The sequence below is a fragment of the Gymnodraco acuticeps genome, unplaced genomic scaffold (genome assembly GCF_902827175.1).
Source record: "Gymnodraco acuticeps unplaced genomic scaffold, fGymAcu1.1, whole genome shotgun sequence".
NCBI classification, from domain to species: domain Eukaryota; kingdom Metazoa; phylum Chordata; class Actinopteri; order Perciformes; family Bathydraconidae; genus Gymnodraco; species Gymnodraco acuticeps.
The window spans coordinates 2,670,575-2,698,119 of NW_022991375.1; the positions used below are offsets into that span (position 1 = coordinate 2,670,575).

Genomic DNA, 27,545 nt, shown 5'->3' on the forward strand with positions numbered 1-27,545 from the left:
TCGTGGGTCAGTTAGTCTGTTACCTTTTATTAGTGTTATACTGATCGGAGCACAATTGCTCACAAGGAAGAGTTTGATAAGCATGATGCAAAAAAACACCCTAAAGTCATTTTCAGTCGCGTAAAATGATCATGACATTCTGATTGATTTTTTTTTTTTGGTTAAAGAAAAATATGAAAATAGAGTTGACAGTACATTTAGGCACACTATTAACACATACTGTACACATATATGCACAATTTCATTATCATAGATTCATAAATACTGGGGTTAAAAAAAAAAGACAAGCCTTCCGATATGAAGAGATGTGCAGAAAGTTAAAAGTGACACCTCCTCCACCGTGGGAACAAAAGATTCACCTCCTAGTTATAGGCTCCAGTTCATGTCCTTTTACTCAGCCAATCAGAGTCCACCAGGGCTGCTCAGTGCAAGCAAATCAAAGCAGACGACGGGGGTCCATCCAATGGCTGCAGCAGGATGGGGCTCCGTCTGGCCAATGGGAGAACTGGCCCTCCCACAGTTTGCTACGGTAAGTGCTCATTCGCAGTGATTTGATTGGTCACAGGACATGGCTCTCCTGTGAGCCAATAGACAAGAGAGGAGGGGGGTCTGTTCACACTCAACAGAACAGGCTTAATGCATAAAACACCACTTATGAGTTAAAAAGAAGCAGTTTGTAGTTTGAGGCCCAATGAGCTAAACATCGGGCTGCGACAAGGAAAACGCCCTACCACTGTCCAATCCATACCCACAATACAGATGCTGCACGAGTGGACGAGGGATAAGTGTAAAATACCCCCCCACACACACCACACAAAAAAAAAAAATCAGACTTATAAAACAAGTCTGTAAAATAAACTTTTTACTTTTACAACAACGGAATGTAGAGTTGTTGGAACAAGAAGACATTTCTGGGGAAACTTCTCGTGTTTTCTACTATTAAAACGATATGATTGACTTTTTCAGTATACAATGATTCAAAATGCACATGCATTAAAGTAACAAATATTGCACAAAATTAAAGAAATTTTCTCTGAATAAAAGTGAATAGGGATATATTTCCATATATCTATATTGATTTCCTTTGTAACGTTCAGTCGAGTGAAGGAGAGCTACCTCTAGCGTGCATCTCTTGGTCAGTTTATAGTACGTTTAAGGCTGGTTAACGAGCTCACACTGGCACAGTTTCTGACTGAAGAGGGTTGCATCTTCAAAACACACACACATTCACACATAATTCTACATGAGCCAAATACACTACACCAGAGGGTACATTCTTTGTTAGTGCACTTTGACAGCTAGAGCTGAGCCTCCCACAACTGTAACACACTTCATGTGTCCTCACAGCCTCACCTTTGCATTATCTCTCCTCACATGATTAGGATATGAAGCACAGTAATGTTCAGAGTGTTCCAACATCAAACCAGTGCACACACAGGTGTGTGTGCATGAGCTTTGGTCGTCTCAGGTCGTGAAAGTAGCTTTAAAGGGGAGGTGGAGCTAGAAACAAAAAACTCATCCTGTCTCGAGAGAAGCATTGAAGCTGGAAAAAAATGCAGACAATAAAAATCGAAATGGTCTCTTTCGTCACATTTTTTGAAAACAGCGCCTTTTTCAACCCAGTGCTATTGACATATTTGGTTGCTATGAAAAATGGTTTGCAAGTGTGCAGCTTTTGCAGATAAAATGTTTACAGCAAGAGGGTAAGTGTGACCACAGCTGAGAGGCCGGGTCACTGAGATGGTGCGGCGTGTCGGGGCCAAGAGACAGAAGCGGGGAGGTAAGGCAAGGTGTGGGTCTATGCTAACTACTCCTGCATTTAAAAAAGAATACAGTAAGGTCCGCTCTCTGGAGTCTGGACCGGGAGAAAGCAGCATTGACTGGCCCGTGATAAAGCTAAACACAACTAAAAAAGTTTTTTAAAAAAAAGAGGAGGAAAATATCTAAACTAAGACAAAAGACTGCCATGTCCAGTCTTGGTGCAAATTACAGTAATTTGTGTGTGTGTGTGTGTGTGTGTATCACAGGGTGAGAGGAGGGCAGAGTGTGTGTTGTTCTTCCTTCAGTTCTGTGACCACAGAAACACTCAAATGGATAATCGGAGTGTTTTCACTGAAAAGAGTGTGTGAGGGAAGTAGAAGGGCAGAAATCACACACATACCTCAACGTTCACATCCACCCCCCCTCACTCTCACTCTCAGCTCTCAAGTCTGTGTGTGTGTAGTCGGCCCGTGTCCCGTCGCCTCCGTCCTCTCCTGTCACCTCTTGAGGGAGGAAGATTTGAGTTTCTGACTATATTTGTGGATGCGTGGCGAGCGGGAGTGCAGCTTGACAAAGAGCTCGGGGAATTTGTACTGGGGGAACATCGTCTCCAAGAAGCCCTCCAGGAAAACGTAGACTAGCCGGCGGTTCATGGGCTGGTACTGAAACATGTCGAAGACGCGGAGGATGCCCTTCCTCGTGGTGTCTGCTCCGATGATGTGTTTCAGCTCGTCTGAGGGAGAGAGATAAAGGGGTCAGGAGGGTGAACAAGGAGGCATGGTGGAAGGAAACTTTTACATGGGGGTTGATTTTAGCATCAAGCAAAGTACTTGGGTACTTGGGTTGACCAGAGGAGGACTTAGGTTAATTAATTGCCCCTTTAATGTTGCTTTAGTGCATGAATTACGCATGGAACAATTAATAACAGGGACATGAAAGTCAAGGAACACACATTGACCAAAACAGATGATAGGTATTATAGAGACAATAATGCTTCACAACTGTAAAGAATGTAGCTATGACAAGCTTTCAGTACATCCTCTTCCTGTTCTGTAAGGCTCAGATCCAACCCAGTAGATTTATACTTGTTGTCCAGCAGTATGTTCTCAGTTGTACAAGAGACAGGGCGAGTAGTGAACTTGATGAACAGTCCGTAATGGGGCTACATGATGAATAAATTAAGTGTGTGTGTTTCACCTGGCATGATGCCCAGCAGACTAGTCTTGGCAGCTATTCGTGTCCTCTGGCGGATGTTTTTCTCCCGGCGGGGCAGCGTCTCAGCCAAAATGCCGTTGGGCCAGTAAGAGTCCCTATTGGTAGAAAGATCAACTCAGGGTTATCAATAATTCTTCTGACAAATCAGATAATTAAAAAAAAGTGGATAATTTACCTGAACTTCTTGACGTAGTCTGCAACCTGCTCCGGTGAGGTCATGTAGTCCACATGATCCACAATTTTTCTACAGAGACCAAGAAAAAGGATGATTCATGATGTGTGACACCTTTAACCTCCCTCTATTGTTACAAGACTTGTTTGTCTGAAGATCTGGACATGTGTGTACTTGTGTTCAGTCAAGTTGTGTGCAAACATCCTGTGATCTGTGAACTCAAATCCTATGATGCGGTTTGCTCAGGCGGAACTGGTTCTGCGATAAACATGCTGACTGTGCATCTTTGGTCATGAGATGTTTGTGTGAAATACTGCACTTTGGTTTAAATGTATAACAAACCATTACTCTAAGAGTGCCATTTTAGTTTATCGACATCATTTGGTTGCAACAAAAGATCAAACATATGTAAATAAAAAAATGATAACAAGTGTGTAGTTTATGTGCCTATATTTGTATGAAGTTATTTCAGTCTGCATTGTGTATTCTGTGCCTCTGACCTGTTGATGGTGTCTCCATACGTGGCTCTGATGAGCTGCTGCAGCAGGTTCTTTATGTTCCTGCGCAGCCACTGGTTTTTCTCCTTAAGGTCAAACACCTCGTCCATCAGTAGCAGCATTACTCTCAGCGGTATGTTATCATCCACCTGTATATTTCAACATATGAATGGGAATCCAAAGAAATAAAATCACAAGAAAATGAAAGAAATAAACCAAACATGAAGAAGACATGGCCATTGTCCAACTCACATTGTCATCGAGCTGAGCAGAAACTCGACAGTGTTCGGGGTCGATGTCAGTCTTAGGGAGGAGTGGAGGCACCTGGGGAAAAAAAGATTGTTAGATAAATGAATATAAAAAAAGGTGACGAAAACACAAATCTGGTTCAAGGACTGGATTTCTGACGACTTGTACCCTATAACGCTTTCAATCCCTTTAAGCAATGCTGCCAACCCTTTTAAACGGATAAATCAATGAAGATAGAACTGATATTTTACTGTTTTGATTAAGTAAGAGAACTTGCTCTACAGTTTGTGATGGTGTTACCTTGAGTATGGACTGTTTAATGTCCTGCCCGAGTCTCTCTGACATGCGGCCCATGTTATCAGAGACCTTATTCATGCCCTCCGCCAGACTGTCCGGCAGAGACTTCACTGCGTTGGACACGTTTCTCATGGAGCTCCTCAGAGGATTTACAAATGTGTCCACCTGAAAAGCGAATACAAAAAAAAGGAGAAGATGTACTTTAGAACAGTGTTTCTCAAACTTTTTCATACCAAGGACCACTTAACCAATAAAAAAACACTCGCGGACCACCTAACTCCACAAATATCCAAAATCACATCGTTTTTCTAGAACAGATTACAAATCGCCTGAAAATGGTACAAACAATTGGCAACATGTGTGATGAAGGTGTTGCACTGGGCTATATCATACCATCGAAAGTGAAACTTAAGCTCGCTCCATTGCGGAGATATTCCCGCGAGAGTGCGTACAACTTTAATTTATGAATTTATTTTAAATGTGAAATTGTACCAATATACTCACGGACCACTAGGGGGTGCTCACGGACCACCAGTGGTCCATATGACCACACTTTGAGAAGCACTGCTTTAGAACAAACACTCACATAATGTATGTTTTCAAAATTAAATAGGATGAGTATGCACCAAAACATCTGAACTACATACTTTATACATGTGCTGTTATTTGATAGTAAATAAATGACACTAAAACATTTTTGTTTTGTTTGATCAAAATGTAGTGACCTTGCGTGCAAACTCTCCCTTGCCCTTGCTGTAGGCTTTGTTCTCGAGGAAGTCATAGACATAAGCAATCAGAGTTGGACAGGCCTTCACCATCTCTGGGTTCATCAGCAACTGGAACACACACACACATAAAAGTTATTGATGTACACACTTACAAAAATAAAGGTGTTCAATACAGTGTAGCCATATAAGACTGTTACCTGCAGGTAAGAATTTAGGTCTTTTTTTCTCTTCTCCAAGAAGTCTCTGTCCATGTTGTTGAAGGTCTTCTTCCCTGGCAGCTTGAGAATCGACGCCAGGTTCTCAAACTAAAACAGAATATATGAAACTCTTAGGAGACAGTCAAGTTCATGAGATTCTGCTCCATATTAACTTCCTTTTGGATATGAGAAAGAAAACCCTTGATAGACACACACCTGTTCAGTGACCCTCATGTGGAAGTCGTGGAAGTCGGAGTAGCGGCGATAGGTCTTCCAGCAGTCCTCACTGCCGTCATGGCTGCGTCTGACCACCGTGATGGCGTACAGCGCGTAGGTCTTACCGTGGTCGTTGCACACCCCTGCAGCACCCCAGAAGCCGGGGAGACAAGCGTCAGCTACCCAGCCCGGCAATACATCCACAATGGCAATGGAAGATGAGGGGGTAGATGGAAGAAAAACAGGAAGAAGACGGGGAGGAAAGGAAAGTGTGTGCAGGTGTAAAGTGTGCAGAGGGAGGAAGAGAGGGCAAAGGAAAGAATGCAAAGCAGACGGTTTGGATAAAATAGAGGAAAATGTGGCAGAAATAACAGGAAAGGTAAGGGAGGAAGGAAAAAGGAAAAACAGAAAAAAAAGTGATAAAATGGAAGAGATAAAGAAAACTAGAACAGTATGAATCGGAAAAGCAGACATGATGAAAAGGGCTTGGAAGTGAAAAGTTGAAAGAAAAGAATGTGCAGGGAGGGGCTAACATAGGGGGGCACACAGATATCTGATGTACACAACAATTTAACACATTTCCAATATCCATATCACACCTCAAGTGGAAGTTAAGTGTGTATGTGTGTGTGTGTGTGTGTGTGTGTGTGTGTGTGTGTGTGTGTGTGTGTGTGTGTGTGTGTGTGTGTGTGTGTGTGTGTACCTGTGTCAGAGATGAAGGCATGTAGGTGCAAAGTATCATCATGGCAGGAATTGGACAAATCGTCCAAAGACTGAAATCACAAGAAACATGGAATCATTTCACTGCACAGTTTGCTCTCAATAACCCAATACAATGCTTCTTTAATGTGGGGGACGTGTTTCCACCATAGATCAAACTTATCTAAGATTTGACCTATTGGTTTGTGGACTCCAGTTTGGCGTTTTGGAAGTTGCCATCCAGAAATGACACAAGATAGTGAAGCAAAGTACAACCAATCAATGAATAAGACATTTTTAGATGACCAAAATGTTACATTGAACGTTCAGGAACTGAAAACACACTGTAAAAGGTTTTTATAAATTGTACAATGAAAACATGGAGGGCACCCAGACTGGACAACACCGTGATATTGACCTATAAATCACAAGATAGTCACGCTTTGGGATCTATCCTGAAAAATAAACGGCCGGTAATAAATTAGCTGGACGTTTTTTTGCAATTAGTGGAGTAAACCCTGCTGGATATTAGAGTGGATGTTAAAAGGCACTATCGCATTGGTTTCAGTTTTCAGACCCAGAGCTAGCTGCTTGATCTCAACATCAGAATAATTCGAGTCGTAGAACAGGGTATGAAGAAGTCTTACTAGGTTTATGCTTCCTGTGGGAGAGCCATTGAAGGATTCTCCATCCCCGTCATCAGACCCCCGGTAGCTCGGCTCTTTCAACATGTCCAGCTCGGCTAGCATGCGGACGTAGAGAGGACTCTGCTTGAAGGAGGGGTAGTAGCGCTCATCTCGTAGCATCATGTCATACACCTGGAGGTGAAAAACAGGGGCAGAAATATAAGTTATTTTTGTCTGACATGGAAAGCTATGAAATAAGAAAAAAATCTCTCAGTAGAAAATATTTAGTACACTTTTCTGAATTTCATCAAATATCTCTGGTGTGGGGTCGTCTTTCTGGAGCTTCTCCCCTAGTTTGATAACGGACGCTTCATCCACCTGCACCCGGGGCGACGCCTTTAGGAACAAAAAAGTAAAGATACATTTGAAAAGAGTCTCATTAAAATGACTTGACAGGAAACACTGACATCCTAACACGCCTCCCACCTTGTCCGAGAGGTATTGTTCGTAGACGCCCAGTGCAGCGGCCTTCAGCAGCCCCTTGGTGTTGCTGGGCTGCTTCTTGCCATCTTTCTGCCAGTTCTGCATAGCCTCCAGCTGCTGCTGTGCCGTCACCCTGTAGCCCTCCACAGTGAGCCAGAAGAACAGCTCTGCCTGGGCCCCCGCCGCCTGCATGTAGTCTGGAACACACACGAGAGCTGGTCCAAATGGTGTCTACAGCACTTTGGTTACACATTTCATACATAGTTAGTGGGCAAGGGCCTTTCACAAGTAGTATTTCTGTCTGCTTGCGGTGTCTGGTGATCTTGTAACTAAAGATCAATCTACTGTCACACTAAGGCACCGCTTTGGATATAGGTCAGAATATAAAGGTTGTGATACGCTGCCTATTTATACACCCAGATCTTCCTTTTATTTACTTTGGTTACAGCTTTTGACTTTGTTGATCTTTATTTAAATACAACGTTTTTCATATTTAACATTTCTAATCACAGAAACAGCCGTAACATTTAAGCTCTTTCTCAAACTAGATCTGACACAACTTGGCTTGACTCCTAGTTTGCTTACACAAATACACTCACATGCGCACACACGTGCACTCTATCGTGATCTGATCCGTAAAGTAGTGTGACCTTTTCTTTTAAGTCTCCGACAGGTCATGTGGGCTGAATAAAGGAGCGTGACAATGACACAGGTTGGGGTTATATATTCTAAAGGACTGGAATACATTATGGATTATAAAGATGATTAACAGAAATGTTCAGGATTAAGGTCTGGGGATGACGACAGTGACATTTGGCATCAGTGGTTAATGTGATGATGCATTTCCAGACTTACATTACTTGTCACTTAACGCTTTTATCCAAAGCGACTTACATACATTCAGTACTGTGGACAATCCCCACAGGAGCAATTTGGGGTGAAGTGTTTTGCCCAGGGACACAACGACATGCTGACTGCAGTGGGATTCGAACTTGCTACCCCCCTGATTCGAAGTTCAGCGCACTACCCACTGAGCCACAACCTCCCACTTACCCATGAAGAACTGCAGGGCTATGTTGTGGATGAGGATGTGATCCAGAGGGATGACACACAGTTTGCCAAAGTTGGCTGCCAGCTTCAGGGCATCCACCTCCTACACAGAAAATGATAAAGTTAAGTGTGATATAAAAAGCAGAAATGATTAAACTATATTCTCAGTCTAGCCGACTCCAACAGACATTGAGCGATTCAGGTGGGACTCGCAGACAATGTTTTACCAGCACACTAACAATAAGTGATGTATGTTTTTACTGGATTCCTCCAGTGTAAGCACTATATGCTGCAGTCTCTCACCTTGCCAGAGTGTAGTCTCTGGATCCGAGTCTCACACACCTTCTTCACAAACAGAAGACTGTTGATCTGGTTCTTGATCACATTGATGTCTGAAGGACGGAGAAACAAACAGGGAGGAGAAAGAGCAATAGTTCATATAAAAAAGTGAAAACAAGGCATGTCTCCTAAAATGAACAGCCAATGTTGCCCAAAATCTAAATTGTATTCCTTTAATTGCATGTAATATTATCTGTCAAAGCAATTCAGTGCATTCAAGGGCCAAATCTAATGCTGGATTTTAAAGAAAATATTTTTGCTGAAATGAAAAAAAGAAATCAATGATTTTGAGCTAATCCAAAAACATTTTTCAGCCCTAAAGCAACACATTTATTAAGCCATGCTTTATGTTTGTGCTTTTTGTCTTTTTACACACATAGCAAATTACTTTCATGTACTTGTGTGTCTGTATATCAGCAGAAAAACACAGTGCCTACCATCTCCGGCGGTGTCCAGGGAGCGGAGGTACTGCAGCTCCTCCAGCACCTTGTCCTTCACCGCCTCCAGCTCAGAGGGCTTGTCTGTCAGCTTCAGGATGTTCATGAAGGCTTCATAATTACAGCTGGAGTCCCGTATCTGTTCAAAATCACATCCATTCACATAACCATTAAATAAGTTTTCAATTTGCTTTCTGGATTTTTTCTTGGATATTTTTGTGTAGTGTTTATACACACAAAGTGAAAGTTCAAATAACAGCTGAGCGCCAACTCTCACCATCCAGATGACAAACTGATTGATGTAGTCTGGGTCGCTAAGCTGGTTGATCAGAGGAAGTAGAACACCACGGGCCAGCACCTCCTAAAAACAAACATCACAGAGTATTTTCAGGTTCACTCTTTTACATTTACACTTCAAACGTGCCGTGACAGCATAGTATATTCAGCAGCCTGTTGTTGTTTGGCTGCAGGCCAAAGTGGCAGCATTTGGCCTGCAGCGCGATCATGATTCATTAACAATCCAGGTTTTGTGACATATTGTGTGGCTGAATATGTGATTTTGCGCCTCATATTTGCTTCTCGGATCATTGAAGTCATGTGTAATTCGATCCTGTGACAGACCGTGTAAGTGAGAGTGAGAACTAGTGTTTGTTTGTGTGCGCTCACCCTAAGGAAGTATCTCATGTTCTTGTTGTGGAAATCTCCAGGAGGTAGTAACAGATACAGAAGCAACTCACACAAGTCCCTAAGAAAACCTGACACACACACACACACAACAGAGTATGTTCAGTTTTTAAGAGTTACAACATCAAACAGTACATATATATGAAGAATTTGTCATGACAGTGTGAACTTTAAGGGTAGACACGCTACAAAAGTGTGTTAACCTTCTTCATCTTTGTGTGAAGTGCACACCACGTCTCGACAAATCTTCCTTTCCATCTCCACCTCGGCCTCAAAGAAGGAGTCCACCAGCTCCTCCGTTATGTCCCCTGTTCACACATCACTCTTTGTCATTTTTATTATCCAACATGTGAATTATTCTCATCGGATTTAATCCAAACCTTATGGGAGAATTATTCTGCAGCACGATTATAATCAAATCGTATTGTGTCGAATCTCCACACTCAGACTGTTAATCATTGTTAAAAACAAGCTGAACAAACAGCCTAAATGTACCCAAAGAAAGTGTGTGAGTGTGTGTGCTTACTTTGCTTGTCCTCTCTGTCTGCGAGGCGGTCCTGGGCTTTTCTAAAGACACGTAAATGGGTGGCAAAGTCGTCCACCAGGCGAGTAGTGAAGTAAGGCTGCCAGTCCACCTCTTTGGACCTTGGCACATAAATGATACATTTGATTTATCAAGAGCTTTTACAGGTGCTCAAAGACACTTTACAAAGATTTTAAAACACAACAACATTTAACACTAGGACACCAAATTCATCTCATAAATACACAGGGATAATGTAGAAAAAACTATAAAATATTTGTTTTGTATAAAACATTGGATATCAGGAAACTGTATCCATTTCTTACCGTGTAGAGAACTGGACGAGGGCATTCTGCAGCGTCTGTCTGATCTCCAATAGGAAGGACTCATCCTCGCTCAGAGTGTAGTACCAGTACTGGATATAATCTCTCAGAGCAAACTGGATCACCTTATAAAAAAGAGAAACAAATAAATGCAAGACAACCCAATGACCTGGTTCAAGGGGCTGGACAGTAAGCAAAGGGAGTTAGCAGGGTTAATAATAAGGGGTTCCTTTAGCTACAGGCAAATTAGACTTATTAAGATGTTTTAATAACATACAATAAAACTCTATTAGTGTTTTTAGTTATTTCATCCTAATTGTAAATGGTAGAGGCATTCTGTACATTATGTAAGACTTCTGAAACACTAATTTAAGACATCCTTAATGAAATGGTGCACAAGATTTGAGTGTGAGATGGGTAAAGTACAAATATTCATGGTCAGTGCATAACTAAAACCCAGAGGACAGATTACTGGGATATTAGCTCACTAAACTTGGGTAAATCAACTAGTTAGTTGTACTGTACTGGATACAGTAGAGCTAGAGCTGATAGTCCAGCAGCAAGTCCTCAAAAAAGGCTTTAGATTTTGAGATACCCCTACCCGAGGTAGAACAAATGACAACAATGATTTTTCTTATCTTTAGGGTCTCCCATTAATGAAATTGATTGTTGTCAAATTTTATTTTGGGGGAAAAAATGTTTTTTTGGTTGTTCTTTAGAACTACCCCAATCCCTGAAAAAGAGCCAAATTAGACCAGGCCGAATGTGGGAAAGGTGAAAAAAAAAAGCCCATAACTTGAGAATGACAACTCTTTTCCTCTTCAGATTTGCTGAGGTATGAACCAGGTGGCTGCTCTACATCACCAAATAGTCAGACAATTATTTATCTAAAAAAATACTGAATTATAGTCCTGTAAACTTAGCTTTAGATTAGACGGAAATTGTAATTTTTGGTGATAGGAACATAGGACTCAATCACTTTTCTCTCATTTATCAGAAAAACAGAAATCCCTAAAAAATATACCATTACTGAATTGTCTAGGGTGCTATTGAACACTAACCAGTAGTTGTATGGAAATATCTGGTACAGTTCTATTGCAAATGAGATTTCTTTAGACATAGTCCTCATCTCTAGTGTGCATGCAGGCCATGGAATGAGAGAGATATGTCCCCATCAACATCATATGTGAGAAAATTGGAAAATACATGTCTAACTGTCTACCAGCATGTCGTGCACTCACTGGCTGTGGCACAACAAGTACTTTGTACAGAATAGGAAAGACAACAGCATTCACCAAACTCAAGACCCATCTCAGCGAGCTCAAAGATCTGGCCCATTTTGGACTCTCTGCCAGCTTGGAAGAGTCTTTGCCAGTCGCAAGAGAATTGGCGCTTCTGCTATATGGAAAAAAGGAAATTGGACTGATGTGCACAAACTTGGATGAACTGAGGTTCATAATTGCATCAACAACAGACAAATCTGCCGCCAACAGAGGATGCATTTCAGCAACATGAACAAAGAGCAATGTTTCAGACAGCGATATGGTGTCACAGCCCGAACCCAAACCCTTGTTATGGAGTCCTGTTGGTAAGGGGTGGATTGTCGGACCATAGCCATTCAACCAGGGGACACATTGACAGAATGTCAAAATGTGTCCCCTAAGGTTTCTGAGGAACCTGACATTTAACATTATATTCTAGTATCTATATACTTGCCCTCTCACTGAATTATTTGATGAATTGTATACTGTACTTTGAATTAAGGTTCCAGTTTTAATACAACCTGTACTAATTACACCTATGTTTTAGAGGCTTGCAATTTAGAACTAATACACTTTATTGTATTGGGTTACTCTTATTCTGACTATTTAGTGATGTAGTTCAGCCACCTGGTGTTTCCCTCTCCAAATATAATGACCATCAGAGTGAGCATTCTTAACTTATAGGTTATTATGCCACTTATCCCCCATTCGAAATGTGACTGTCTCAGAGAAGAGGTAGGCCTATGTCTAAAGAAATCTCATTTGCAATAGAACTGTACTAGATATTTCCATACAACTACTGGTTAGTGTTCAATAGCACCCTAGACAATTCAGTATAGGTATATTTTTTAAGGATTTCTGTTTTTCTGATAAATGAGAGAAAAGTGATTGAGTCCTATGTTCCTATCACCAAAAAGTACAATTTCGGTCTAAACTAAAGCTAGGTTTACAGGACTATAATTCAGTATTGTTTTAGTTAAATAATTGTCTGACTATTTGGTGATGTAGGACAGCCACCTGGTTCATACCTCAGCAAATCTGAAGAGGAAAAGAGTTGTCATTCACAAGTTATGGGCTTTCTTGTCACCTTTCCCACATTCGGCCTGGTCTAATTTGGCTCTTTTTCAGGGATTGGGGTAGTTCTAAAGAACAACCCAAAAAACATTTTTTCCCCCAAAATAAAATTTGACAACAATCAATTTCATTAATGGGAGACCCTAAAGATAAGAAAAATCATTGTTGTCATTTGTTCTACCTCGGGTAGGGGTATCTCAAAATCTGAGGGCCCTTCCTGCTAGACTACGAGTAGTTACAATCACAAACACATGAACTGTCAGTTAAGGCTGCTACTATATGAGCTGACTGTGTTGATAAAGTAATGAGAAAAGAGACAAAAGATTGTGCCATAAATATCTTTCAGAGAGCATGGCACGGGTTTAAATGATGTCACATTCAGCAGTGCTGAAGATCTCAAGGTTCACATGTTGCAGAAATGATTAGTGTGCATTCCCAGGGAGGAAGGGAGAACAGAAGCAGCACAGTGGAGCAGTCAGTGTCATCTGACCATCACAAACTGCTGTGTCTGCACTTAACTCTGCCGGCCACGCTGCTTTACGCAGGACTGCATGCTACAAGCTGCTTTTCTACTGGAAGTGTTGTAACCAAAGGGCAGGGTGTAAAGAAATACTGTGACCAACGGACAAAAGCCACTGAGCTCATCTTCCCTTTCTGCAGCACTGATGCTCAGCCTTACCATCATTCAGAGGATTTATTTAGAATTATTTTAGGCTCAAAGATTCAATTACCAACATACTAGAGGGAAAATAATACGGTCAACAGTGTTTTACTTTAGCCACATGAGGAGGGAGGTTGTATGACCCTTGAAAAAACGTGTGCTACAAGAAGACAAAACAAATCAATATAAATACAAATGTAAGTCCTTTTGATGGTGAAGATTTCAGAGGTCAAATTAACAAACATAAAACAATCTATCTTGGAAGAACCCGTAATAAGTGACCAATCTCTCAACCTCATACAAATATAAAAGCGGAACTTACAATAGTACAATATTAAGTCCAGAAAGAGAACATGTGCTAGAAAAACATGTTGTCAGTACCCTTTATAGCAGGGGTGTCAAACTCAATTTCATCGCGGGCCACATCAGCATTATGGTCGCACTCAAAGGGCCGGCTGTAACTTTAAGACTATATAAAAATACATATATAAATATTTAATATATAAAATAATGTATTATATGACATGATTGCCTCTGCATTGGATTATTATCGGATAGGGTAATAACTTCATAATTAACTACGTCTGAAAGCAGAAGTCTAGAGCAAATAATGGCAAGTCTCTTCAGTGAGAATGTCACAAAATGATTTAAAAAGAAAAGCCAAATTCTGGAAAAACAAAAAAAGAAGTGACATTTTGAAATAAAAAGTAACTTTAAAAAAAAAAAATGTAATTCTGAGAACAAATGCATATTTTGATGAAATGTCAAATTCTGAGAAAAAAGTCAAATTTGAGATGCATTGTGGGACATGTAGTTCATGGGCAACGTGCTTCTGTAAAGTAGCATGTAACCGTATAATAAACATATTATATTCTTTGCAAGCTCCTGTGGGGCCACAGAAAATGAAGTCGCGGGCCGGATTTGGCCCCCGGGCCTTGAGTTTGACACCCCTGCTTTATAGTGTAATAAAGCTATACATTTTCTTAGTAGCTTTTGTTGGCAAATGCTTCTTTGTTTTAGCTTGACAAAAAGCAGGTACAACCAGCAGACAGATATCCTACTCAAGACAACTCTAATGACACGAAACACAAGTAACCAACTTCCTGTGCAGGGGAGACACTGAGGCTTCAGGGCTAAGGGTATGCATTGTTTGATAGGCATGAGCTGGACCAGCTGGTCAGATGGTGAATAAAGGGGGCCAGTGTCCAAAAGTCTGGAGTGTTTGTCATCCTGCTATCTTCTGTTGGCTTTTCTCATTATTTATTGTCACATTAACATTGGTGTAATTATTTGTATGGCCAATGTGTTTGAACAAAACTGAAAATAATTCTTTAAGGATTTACTGCAGGACTTTTGTAGTGGACTGTTTTAGCTTGAGATAGGGGTCATTGTCAAGTGGCGATTAAATGTATATGAATACATGAGTGTTGGTTGAGCTGTTGAAACTATACAAAGGGCACTTCATATTTAAAAATGACACAGAAACACACCTGTTGTAGTGGTTCATCTATAAAACTGGAGCCAGTTAGTCTCCTGTCTATTTTTATAGGCTTCATCTCCAACTTCATCTCATCCAATGTCTGAAGGAAACAAACAAAGAGACACAATCAATAAAAAAGCTTCTTTCATGAACTTCATGGTGACTGGCAAACAGACTTCATCAACAAAGGAACTTCATTTACATATAATCAATATATGTAGGCAAGGACGAAATGTGTGTGTGCTTAAGCGGGCCCTTACCTTTAGTATACCAATTTGTGTGGGGGCCAAGTAGGAGTGCTCGCACTTTTCCAGGTGTTTCTCTGAGTTGATCTTTCCATAGAGCAGAGTGACCGCAAAGCCCCTGGAAACAGAAGTGAGAATTAGAGAAAAGCGATCTATGGTGGCTAAAGAGAGAGAGAGAGAGAGAGAGAGCATGCTTATAAAGACATGATGGACGGTTTAGTGGTTTCCTGCTTACCCTACAATGAAGCAGAAGATATAAAAGGCCAGGTAGAATATGGCAAAGGGTCCAAAGGTGACGAGGAACAGCACGACTCCAAGACCCCCCCATCCCCAGATGGACACACTGGCCTGAAAGACACACAGAAGGAAATACACAAGCTGAATACTCAGTACTTTATATTATACTTACAACTGTCTTGAGAAAACAGACTCCCTCGGTAAAGCCTGATCAAGCCTTTCACATCTTCAAATGATAACAGACTGAATGACAAATCTTTTCATATGAAGACTAAGACTACACCCTAAATATAGTTTTGTTTTTGTACAATGTGTGTCTGATTTTACCGTGTGCAACTAACAGTACTATATTTTCATTCAAGTATTCAATTATATAATTCCCCACATAAATACATCTTCAATGTGAATCTGTGAATCAGTGAATCAGCAGCTTTCCCATACAGACTAAAACAGATGCACTTTATTGCACTGTAAATGACATCATCCTCAGAGAAAAACACTTTTCTATACCTCAGATGTTGGCACATGAAACGATTATTTAAAAAGATACACACGTTGGTGAATCGTAAGTGAGTGTCAGGCATAGGCTGTGAGTGTGTGTACATAGTAGTGTGTCACATCCTATGGTTTTCCTGTTATTGTCAGTTCAGGAAACCAAGCTCTCTTTTCCAGCTAGCAACTCTGTGTCCAAGTTATTCTGGTATCTACATGTGTTCTGTCCCATATTGTGTCTATGTTAAAGATACAACCATTGCAATTTAAAAAACACCAGATTCTACATTTAATTCCCACATTTTAAAGTCTGTATGGGCCTGAAAAATCCAGTATGAGTCAAGCTACACAGGGTGTGTGTGTGTGTGTGCGTGTGCGTGCGCGTGCATGGTGTTATGTGAAGGATAAGCCTGTCATAGAGCTGCATCAAGTGCAAGCAGGACAAATGAAACCAGGCCATGCTAACGTTAGTACTAAGTACTATAACCAACAGTGTCATGAGTTAATGTAAAAAATACAGTTATCTACACCAGTGGTTCCCAAACTTTTTGTGCCCAAGGCACACCAAAGGACAAGTAAAAATCTCAAGGCACACCTATTGTGCAAAATAGCCCTTATAACACGTGTTATCACTCATATCATGTAAAATATCTGTAAATATGCATAATTATTTACTAATGCCAAATAAAATGTGACAAAGACAACTATATTACTCATGAAATATTTATTAACTAAATATTTCAGAAATTAATTTGAAACTTTATCAAATTAGGCTTCATCAAAGCAGCAACACACTCATTTAAACCAAACAGGTCACAAATAAAAAATGAGGCAAAGGAAACTCAGCAGAAATTCAGCACAGAGAACTCAATGCAAGGAAGCTGCATTGTCCATGGTCCTGAACTACAAATTATAAATGTAACATTTCAGCAATCAGCATTGAAACATGTGCTATTGTAAATATTTTTGCCGACTTACAAATTAGTGAGATACATGTGCCTGTCGGGGCGCCTCAGAATTTTGTAATCCTTGGTGGCACTGAGGAGAGGGCCACTCGCAAGTCCTGTTCAACAGAGAGCCGTGACCTCCTGTTGTTCTTCATGTAAATCAGAGTAGAGAACGCCAACTCCAGAGATGGGGTCGTTACTAAAAAAATGTAATATATTACATTTTTTTAGAACTTTTAAAAAAAAGTAATATATTACACTACTTCGTTACTATCTACATAGAGTAACTCGTTACTTTACTCGCCGAGCACGTACGAACTGCGCGTGAGTGGCAATAACTTTCCTTACCAGCAGGCGGCGGTAGTGTGTATTTGTCATTCAAAACAGGCAACAACCGGAAGACAGAGAAGAAGAACAGACTGCGTGATATAAACAAACAACAAATAGCGTGTGCGGTAGCTTCACCTTAGCATGTGTTCTTTGCAGGTGTTTGTTGAGGTTTGACCACGTGGTGTTTACAGCAGTGGATAACAGCTTCTGGCCTGGGCACAGTTTGCACCTCACCGTCACATTCCTGTCTATTCTTCGGACGAACTCAAAGTAATGGGCAGACCTCCACACCTCGAAAGTTATCGCTGACTCAGCCATGTTTATGCAGCACTGCACTTGGAGATGTGGATGCACAAGTCGCGCAGATTACGTACATATAAACCTACAAAGTACTGATATAGTAAATTAAAACATAATTATTTTTGTGTAGTTGTATATTGCAATAATAACGTATGGTTGTCACAAAATCCCACGGCACACCCGGACTTGCCTCACGGCACACCAGTGTGCCGCGGCACACCGTTTGGGAACCACTGATCTACACAATAGTGGTTCCATGTGAACAGCTCTGACATGGTCACACACTGTATGAAGCTCACACTCTGACCATGGAGTCATCAGATAGACTCGCTGACAGACACCGTGATGAACAGCCGTGATGATCTTCGGCTGCCCTACATTCACACTGGAGTTCCTTAGATAAGCGGCTCCACTGATGGAGCCCGAGATGGACAGTCAGAGCGTCCTCAGGACACTGAGACATTGTTCTCTGAGCCACAGCCAGCGAGGGATAATCAGATGACACACATGCTGCCAACTGGGCCAGCTAGTTTATGATATATAGCGTGATACACACAGGTAGGCTCCTGACAATCAACGCACTTACAAATGACTTTAGTTAACCAGGCTAAGGCAAATGAAATTGTATTATCAGGCTTATTCCAAATACTTAAGAGTAATGTTTCATAGCCCAAATGCTGAGAGTATGGCATTGGGTTGGCTGAACATGGTACAGGTCTGACATTTCTTCATATGAGGGTGCATCATGTTTAAACGATCAGCCATACAAGTATTTCACCTATAAAGGAGGCCTAATGGATTTTCAACGTCTCAAAAAAACAATCATATTTAATACAACAATAACTTTACAAAAAGCCCATTCACAACTAAATACCACTTGCTAAGTCTATTTAATTCATACAGTATACAGATTTATAACCCCTGTCACTACTAGTTGCTTGCTTCACTCTAACATTTGTAGTTGTTGTGCTATCTTTGCTGGCATACTACGTCATCGAGTGCCGCCGAAGTACTGTTCCAATGTCCAGCACACTTGGAATTCTACCGAGCCCGGCGTACTTCGTGGCGAGAAATTTCGAGGCTGCACATGTGTAGACTCCGGTCTTAAAATCCCCACAATGCTTTGCGCACGGACCAATTTCCCCAAATCTGTGGCGGAAAATGTAAGGCGGGCCTCTCATGTGACGCACACTTGCTCGCCTGTTCCACTCTTCGTTTTCCGAATGCCAGGAAGTATTCTTGCCTCGCTTCTGAAGCAAGTGACTCGGAAGACATGTGCTACCAAGCAGGCGTCCTCGACATTGAGAAACACCCAGTGTGTACATCTCTATTCAAAATGGCCACTATTGTTGGCGGTGCTTCAGGTTGTTTCTAGAGCTTTATTCTGTAGGTTACACTGACACAGGATCTCAGTCTCATCAGGCTTTATAGAGCTGGTACCATTTATTTAAAAACGGAATTGACTGGTTCCAGGTCAGATCTTGCAGATTAGCTTGTGACAACCCTGGTCAACACCCCAGCTGATTACACACTGGATATATTACAACATGATGCTGATGGCTGTCCGTGATAAACCTTCAACCCTGACATATTACTCAGTGCAAACCAAAGGAATAATATACAGGCTGTCAGCGTGTGCCATGTGGGCTGAGACAAGACAGCACAACTGGTTTTACACATGCCTGTCAATATTATAAGTAGAACAACAGTCTCTCTGAACATGCCTTAGTTGAAATTAGGGATGCACGATATTGGTTTTTTGAAACCGATACCGATAACTTCCTGCTTCTCAAGACCGATACTGATAATAAAAAAATGTTTACGCCACTAATTATTTTAACGCGATTAACGCATGTGTATTTTTTGTCCTCGGCCGCCCCGTAGTTTCAGAGCGCATCGAGTTTAAAATACCATCTACAAGCTGATGCTGACAGTCCCGCTCCTGTCGCCCGCTTGTGGCAGACCACACTTCCACGCTCACCGGCAGGCACCGACTGGCTGTTGGGAGGACCGGGAGGGTGTGTGTATGTGTGGCCCGAGCGAGCGAGAGAGAGACCTTACGTGCATTGTTGTTGTTAGCATCTGGTGCTAGCTAGCTGCGCTAACGGATATACGGAGCTGTTTAAATGAAAACAGGAGCGACATTTCGCCACAACTGCGCCGAGCACTTGACTTTATGCAGGAAGCCAGACAGTGGGACATTGTACGAAAAGTCAGCACACGCAGCACGGATAGTGCGCAACATGATTGCAGCGTCCAGGCAGCTCCGGTTCGAGCATATGCCTTGAGTTGCACATAGCTCCAACGCCCATACCACTGTCCTGGCTTCACGAGTTAGGGAGCGCTGGATTTGTGAACTCCCCTCTTCCTAAACCACTAATACCACAGTACTGGCAAAACGGGAGGAGCCGAGTGAAAAACAAGCGCCCCTCATCCCAATCCACCCACACCGCAGTATTTTTTTCTTTTTTTACCCAAAAATATATTGTATATTATCGGGGCTATTAATACTGGTATCGGGTTTATCGGGATGACGTCATAATTCCTAATATCGGACCGATAATTATCGGACCGATAATTATCGGGCCGATAATTATCGTGCATCCCTAGTTGAAATGTATGATGCACAGCAGACAGTCAACTCACTCATGAACCTGGTTATGGGGTAAATCGGGTTAGGGCAGGAAATGTTTGATCATTTATCTCCATGTGCTGCAATTACTCTCAAATCCTTTATTACATTTGACTGGTCATTAATCAGTTATTATCCTTACCGTCTGCCCAATCCTCGACTCAGGCTGACATCTTATAGTTGTTTTAGTTATGTAAGACATTTCAAAGTCTTTCTTCTTTGTCGAACAACTTGGACTGACGGCATAGTAAGGGAGGTGACTGTAGAAACTAGCATATTCTTTTCAATTTGAGTCCTAAAAATGTAGTATTTTCGATAAAAGGAAGCACATCTAAGGTTTGATTTGATCGCTCTTTGATGTTTTTACAGCTTTCACTATCTGATGCACTTGCACCCTAACAACCATGTTTAATATAAAGTGAACATATGACAAAGTTCAATTCTTAGAGCGAAGATTAAGATGTGTTAAAGATTCTTACAATCCCATACCCATATTAAGAGAACTGGGATTCTTCTGTACATGCTATTAAAGAAGCAAGGTTAAAACAAGAACCTGATTTAAACTTGAGTGCATTGAAGGCATGTAAACCCGCTGGTGTATGGGCTGCAGAATGTGTCCAAACTGGCTCGACTACCCCCTCTTTCACAAGTCATAACTGGCTGGGACAAAGTCACTAATAGCAGGGTAAGGACTCTGGGAACAGAACAGGGCTGCCCAAACAAGAGGCCTATTGTTACAGTTGGTGTAAGAAGTTCAAAGAAACACCTACTCTCATCTCAGTTCATACCCTGAAACAAATCTTAAATGAACTTCAGTGTCCTTAAACACCTCTAAGTATAACTCAGCCACAATGTTGTCACAATTGCCAAGAATAACTAAGTAAAGACTTTCATCTAAACCACAATGAACAGCTTGACCTGCAGTAACACACCCACTCTGTTTAACTTTCACCCACACAGAATTCACAGAGAAGGAAGTTGCTCCTTTGTTGGTTCAGAGGCTTCCAGCAGCCCACTGCAGTCATCACTGACATGTTTATTACCTAAAGGCCTCGCAAACAAGTGACTGTATTCTACACAAAGTAAAACCCTCAAAATGGTGGTTAGACCGGAAACAGCAACTACTCATTTCAGTGGAAAGGGGGTATTTAACCTCTCTAGAGAATAGCCGCGTTCACACCGGTGTACTTTTCCCCTTTAGTTCCGTTAGTACCCCTTATGTTGCGTTCACACCAAAAAGAGTACTTAGTGTCGGGAACTTTTACCCCCATTTTTAGTGCCTGCTAGAGAGGTGGTACTATCCTGGCGGGAAAAAGTGCCCCAGTTCTGATTGGCTGGGCGAATTGCAAACCACACCCCGTAAAACTCTGAAAAGTGTTGTGAAGCCGCCATTGTATTTGTGGCATTAGGATTATTAGCATTAGCCCCGCGCACCAACGCAGAGAGAATAACTTATGGCAACAACAAAAAAAACATGGGGGCGGTGGAGATGAGGAGGTATCGGCGTTCTGGCGATTTACTAGGCTCGGAAGCCTGTCCCCAACTCCAGGGACTTCCGACCGGGGACTTCGGGCGGCAGTATACGCCGTGAAGTTGTTTGCAGCTTGCCAGTAAACCCAAATCAGAAGAAGACGAAGTGACGTCAGCGGCTCATTTGCGTAATCTTCCCTAAGGGAAAAGTACTCCGGTGTGAACGCGATTGGTACTTAGTGCCCTGGGGTAATAAGTGCCGGGGCACAAAGTACTGCAAAGTACGCGGTGTGAACGTGGCTATTGGTAAGAAAGACCCAACAGCATACTGCCAGAAACATCATTGACAGAATGCGTTATTTAAACAAATATTGGAATTCCTTTAAGGATGATTCAGTGGACGTCGGCCGGATTGCGCAAACAAGCAAAAGCAATGTTTTTCAAGTGTTTTTTGTAAATTAAAAACACACCAAAAAGGTTGGAGAAGCTTCAATGCTTCTACGAGGTTACATACGAGCAGTCCTGTATCAGTTCAAGTTTGTACAAACCTCTTTTGTTTAAACAGTATTATCAGGAACAGTACTATTTTCCTTTTTGTTCAATGTTACAGAAATGTGTTTCTCGTATATCCCACAATGAAGCCATTCCCTGATAAACTATTTGACGTCAATGGTGTGAGCGAGTAGCAGTGAATGTGGAGGCTATCAGTGTGGCTGGTGAAGCTGGGCTTTGTACAAGAAAGACGATAACCGACACTCTTGAGTCATTACAGCTTACACAGGGTTTATAACATGAACCATCTGCTCCAGTGATTAACACCCAAGCCCATCGGGAATGCACACATCTAAACATCCAGGCAATTCCTTACGCAACCCCGCGCTGAATAGACACACGTAAGAGTGAGCAGAACAAACAGGGACACATGCAGATGGAAACAAATGTGGTTGTGTCTTTTCTGTGGTTCAAATCTGACCGTCCAACCAATGATGAGATTAAAAAATATATATTTGAGTTAATAATAGCCAAGGGTCAGCTATAGATATTCCCTCTTAACGTGCCGTAATAACTACACTAAAATAACTTAAGAAATGTGTTTTTCATGTTAAATGTTTCATGTGTTTCATCTTCCAGTTTCTCTCTGTATAGCTTTCTCCCTCAAGTACAAATGTACAATTACTCGTAGCTAACTTCCCCAGAGAATAATCTCAATGTTTAAAAGCTCTGCTGTGTCCTTGACTCTAGGCACATTCAGACATGCACACAGAGACTCTTATCAGTGTCTTGGAGATTATCTTTTCCCAGATTTCCTGGCACAACTTAAAAAACACATCCACACACAACTGCATTGTTCATACACGTACTATGGAAGAAAAACTGCACTGTTCATACACAGACACGTACTATGGAGGAAAAACTGCACTGTTCATACACAGACACGTACTATGGAGGAAAAACTGCTCAAAGGCAAAAATATTGCTATTTTTCTGATCTATGTTCAAAGCCATAAGCGCTTAGCTACAAACCTTAAGTGTAGGTGAGTGAGGTTAACTCAGCCCATTAAAGCTCTCCTGTGGGAGATCCATGGTTAATGCCTCAGAGTCAGAGGGGGAGAAAGCGAGCAGGGCGGACTGATCATGTTGGTCTAATCCACCAAGACCACCGTAGCAAAAAGATCTACAATAAGCTTTAGGATTATATATCAAGAATATACAGAGTTTATTCTGAGAGATCAAGAAAAGTGTCTATTTTTGTCATTCGTTTAAGATTTGAGAACGGAAATTGTCAAGATAATAAGAAGATGTAAACAAATCATCCACACTTTTTGAATGTAGCAGTCATGTGTTAGGGTTGACTTTTTGTGGCAGGCCGATATTTATGTTCAAACTGATGAAGATATAGTAACATGTTTCTTAGTTTGGCAACATGTAAGGCAGTAATATGTTATCTAACAGTAACAAATGTAATATAAATGTAACTTAAACATGTGCTCTGGTATGTTGTTTTGTCCACAACCAGGTATGCTAACAGCATGTCAAACCTTATCTGTCATCTAAAAGGTGTTCAGCCGTACGTGGACAAATCACTGAGAGCCAACACTAAAAAAACAGCACAGAGCAGTAGAGCAGATACTGGAGAGTTCTAGCTGCAGGGCAATTGAAAACCTGTGCTGTGCAATCCACCACGAACAAGCCTTTGGTCATTATCTGAACTACATTAACATAAAAGGTGGAGCAGCAGGTTCAGCAGGAGAGCTAACGGGGCCACTTTTCCCACTCCTCAACAACCTCATAATGAACACAGCATGTAAAGATACCACCTGGGATATTTATTTAGCAGGGACAATGCACATCAATGAACACTTAAAACAATTAAATGTGTCAAGCGTAAATATGCCAGATTTAACTTTGAGCTAATTTCCATCCGCAGTTAATATATATATATATATATGGATAAACAATTCTTATTTTGCGTAGAGAAGCTGGTGTTTGACCAGCAGAGGAACTTCCCCTCCCACAGAATGAAGTACTGGTTAAAGTGTAACAAGTGAACTATGTGTGTATATGTACATACTGAGCACTAACAGCCATTTATAGTTAAGGTGATAAAGCCAACAGCGGTGATAAAATGTCAGATCAACACCTTGAGTAAACTATGATGGCAACTTGCACTGTAATGCATGTGGAATGATCTGATCACTGCACAAGGAAGTACAGCACTTAGATGCTTTGCTCTTTGTGGTGGTCCTTAAAGATACTTAATGTTGGCTTGATTTATCACCCAGCTGAAGTACATATATCCCACAAACAACAAACCTGGAGGCCAAAACAAGGTACCTATTACCACAACCTCCATAGATATAGGACTGAACACTCTCCTTATTCCTGTCCAATTCTGTATGGCCAGCTCCCTTGAGATGTAGTTAAAAACGGCTAACTGGCCCTCGTGAGGATGAAATCAGCCACATTACCTCTACGTTACATAATCCCAGTGCTCTCTTTTTTCCCTTTAGTAGCTTCTCTAGAAGTTTCTGTAGGTTTGTGTTGCTCACCCAGGATTCAAACCAACTAGTACGAATCTCTAGGCCAGTAGCATCCCACCAGCTGAAACACACAAACGCCAGAGGCACACCTGGGAAATGAATGGCGGACTCTGTAGAAGTACACGTTTGCATCACCTTGTGCTGCCCCAATTTGTTGTTTTGTATAAGTTAGCAGTTTCAAATAAATTGATACATACAAGGGATACAAATAATAAAGCAATATCCAATTACAACTTGTGACAGAAGTCTAACTGTGAGGCCAAACTGCATTGTAAGTCTCAGCATTACCTAAAAACTCACTGGATATATCTGGATACAAATCACAGGTCTGGATGGGGCGTAATTCTTGAAAGGTGTCCGATTGTCTGGCAGGGCAGCTGCTTGTGTTTACTGAAGGAAGGAGGGAGAGGTGGACTAGATGAAATGTAGGCCTGGTGTGAGAGTGTGCTGGCCTTAATGTCTACCAAGCTTTGATTAAGACGCCTTAAAGAGATCAAGCCAGGGGTGAAAGCTCTGACATAACTTTGTGTGACTGTGGATGAACTCACACTGCACTCCCATCCCCTTACAACAAGCTAACTCAGTGTAAAAAGGTGGTAATCAAGGTATGCGGTTACACCCTGTTTAAAGAATGAATCATAGTCAGAAAAAAAAAAGAATGTCAAGGCTAATGTCTGTCTACAGGTAAAAATGACCTTACGATCAAAAGAACTACAAATACAAAAGCAGCATTTGCGTTACAACTTATGTGCAACATTTAAAATGCCAACTGTAATCTGAAATGTCACTAAAAGTCAAACCAAGGAGGTAACGTCAGAAGGTAGTTGAATAAACTGAAATAGGTGACTTTGAATAAGTTCAAAGGTAAGACGTCTGATAGTCTACATTGTTTGTTTGTAGCCTTTATTTAACCAGGTGCAAATCCCATTGAGATCAACGATCTCTTTTTCAAGGGAGACCTGCAGCACATTGGTTACACATATAAACAACAGAAAACAAAAAGGACATCAATACAACATAATTACAGGGGTATACATTAGCAACCTATTCACAATGACAGATATCTAATAACATTTCATCTATCCGAGCTTTAAAATGATGCAAGGGAACCAAAATGCTCAGTTTCAAAACATGTTGCAGTGTTCCAAGCTAGAGGAGCAGCGCACATAAAAGCTTTAGTACTTCAAACTGTCCTAGCACTTGGCACATGTAATAAAAACACATCCTGGGATTTCAGGCAATAGCTACTTGCCACTCTCTGTGAGATCAAAGAGCATATATAAGTTGGTATTTTACATATTCTGTAATATCTCTGAACTCACTTTACATTTAAAAACAATAACAACAAAAGACACTACAAAGATAATGTTAAGCCAACCCTCATCACAGGATGTTCCAATACGAGACTAATGGTTGGATGGGAGCAACATTTTTGCAAAGGATTACTAAACTACAGTTTAACACCTGACTGTACAAACAACTGGACTCTCGGTCAGACATACAGAACAGTGCTAAAGCCTTATTACCAGGGCTAAACCTGTACTTAAACTGCTGGAGATGTGCCTGGATGTGGTCATCCCTCAGCTCAGGTGTGGCGGACACTTGTCTGTCTTTAGAGCAGATGCCATGGTCAGTGACATATCCATCAAAAACCAGGAAACCAGTTGAGAAACGGCATCAAGTCAGAAGTGCAGCAAAACTACACTGTCATCAGCACATACACAAAAAAAGGCTTTGTCAGGCACAGGCGTAATCTCCATAATCACTGACCAGCAACAATGGACTGAAGATACCCTATTAATATTTTAGGAGAAGCTTGTGTTAGGACAGTAGTTTGTGTTCGACTAAAGCAGGGAGCTTTCTGACTGACAGATTGGCAACTAAAAGCCACTGGAAACATCTCACTTGGACAGCAGTGCACTCATTTGCTCACACTTTCCCTACAGTAAAAGTAAAATAAGAAAGAAATGCACACTTATCATTACGGTAATAGATGTAAGCTAATCCTAGAGAAAACAGTTTTGTAAGCAGTGTCAACAACTCGGCTTTTATTCAACCTTTAGTAAAGTAATTACAACTAGCTGCAGCTTTACCAGCTCTGAAATACATTCATGCATCAATATTTATAATCAAAAGATATAATATATTATTTTGAAATGGGCTTAACAGCATAATGAGTATTTTTATGTTTGGACTTTAGATATATTTTGATGCTAATACGGGTGTACTTTAACTTGAGTAAGAAATTGAATGCAGGACTTTAACTTGTATCATAGTATTCCAGGTAGTTCTATTTTTACTTCTGAGTACTTGTCTGCAAATAAGTACCTTTCTCTAACCTCTAATATAAGGTTTGTATCCATCTATATTTCCAACAGCTACCGCTCAGCTCACCTGTGTTTGTTGTGTTGTAGAAATTCGTTGTTGAGGGACGTTACTCATAATTTACTATGGACATTGCCTGTCCTGAGCTCATCGTATTAACTTAGCTTTAACAGTGTAATCCACGGGCTGCCTGCCACTTATAGCAGACAACCTTTCCTGAGAGCACAGCAGCTGTGTGTGAGCCGTCCTCTCCCTGTCAGCCTGTGTGTTTACCTGAGGGGCTAATGCTGATAGCTGCTAAATGCTAACTAGCCGTGTCTATCACAGGAAAACTAAACACCACGCGTCTGTTTCTGACTTACCTCTGCAAACATCGTCTAAAAGGCTGTGCGTGTGGTGGCTCTGGCTAACCCCACCACATTGTAACATGCACAGAGGGAGGTTATAGTCTCGGTTTAAAAACGGTCGTATTTCCAATCTCCGTACTCTCTTCGGAGCGTCGCCATGTTTGCAAGGTTTACGTCTCGGGTGCCGAGTTTCTGGACGCCGCCCTG

At 41.3% G+C, this 27,545-nt stretch overlaps 1 protein-coding gene across 2 annotated transcripts; it reads right to left on the minus strand.

Annotated features, from left to right (window-relative positions):
* snx13 (sorting nexin 13) lies at positions 1 to 27,545 on the minus strand. Of its 2 annotated transcripts, none has more exons than XM_034240840.1 (25): positions 27,354 to 27,545; positions 15,454 to 15,566; positions 15,234 to 15,336; positions 14,984 to 15,073; positions 10,500 to 10,621; positions 10,177 to 10,295; positions 9,854 to 9,958; positions 9,633 to 9,721; positions 9,244 to 9,327; positions 8,967 to 9,105; positions 8,494 to 8,582; positions 8,194 to 8,293; positions 7,144 to 7,337; positions 6,949 to 7,053; positions 6,679 to 6,849; positions 6,036 to 6,105; positions 5,333 to 5,475; positions 5,117 to 5,224; positions 4,917 to 5,027; positions 4,195 to 4,356; positions 3,898 to 3,969; positions 3,649 to 3,794; positions 3,152 to 3,220; positions 2,959 to 3,071; positions 1 to 2,494 (listed from the first exon to the last, which is right to left on the minus strand). In XM_034240840.1, the coding sequence occupies exons 1-25, from the start codon at positions 27,363 to 27,365 to the stop codon at positions 2,259 to 2,261; spliced, it is 2,865 nt and encodes a 954-aa protein (XP_034096731.1). In that variant the 5' UTR covers positions 27,366 to 27,545; the 3' UTR covers positions 1 to 2,258. The 2 variants fall into 2 exon arrangements, with proteins under 2 accessions (XP_034096731.1, XP_034096730.1); XM_034240839.1 differs by lacking the exon at positions 27,354 to 27,545 and adding an exon at positions 27,061 to 27,332.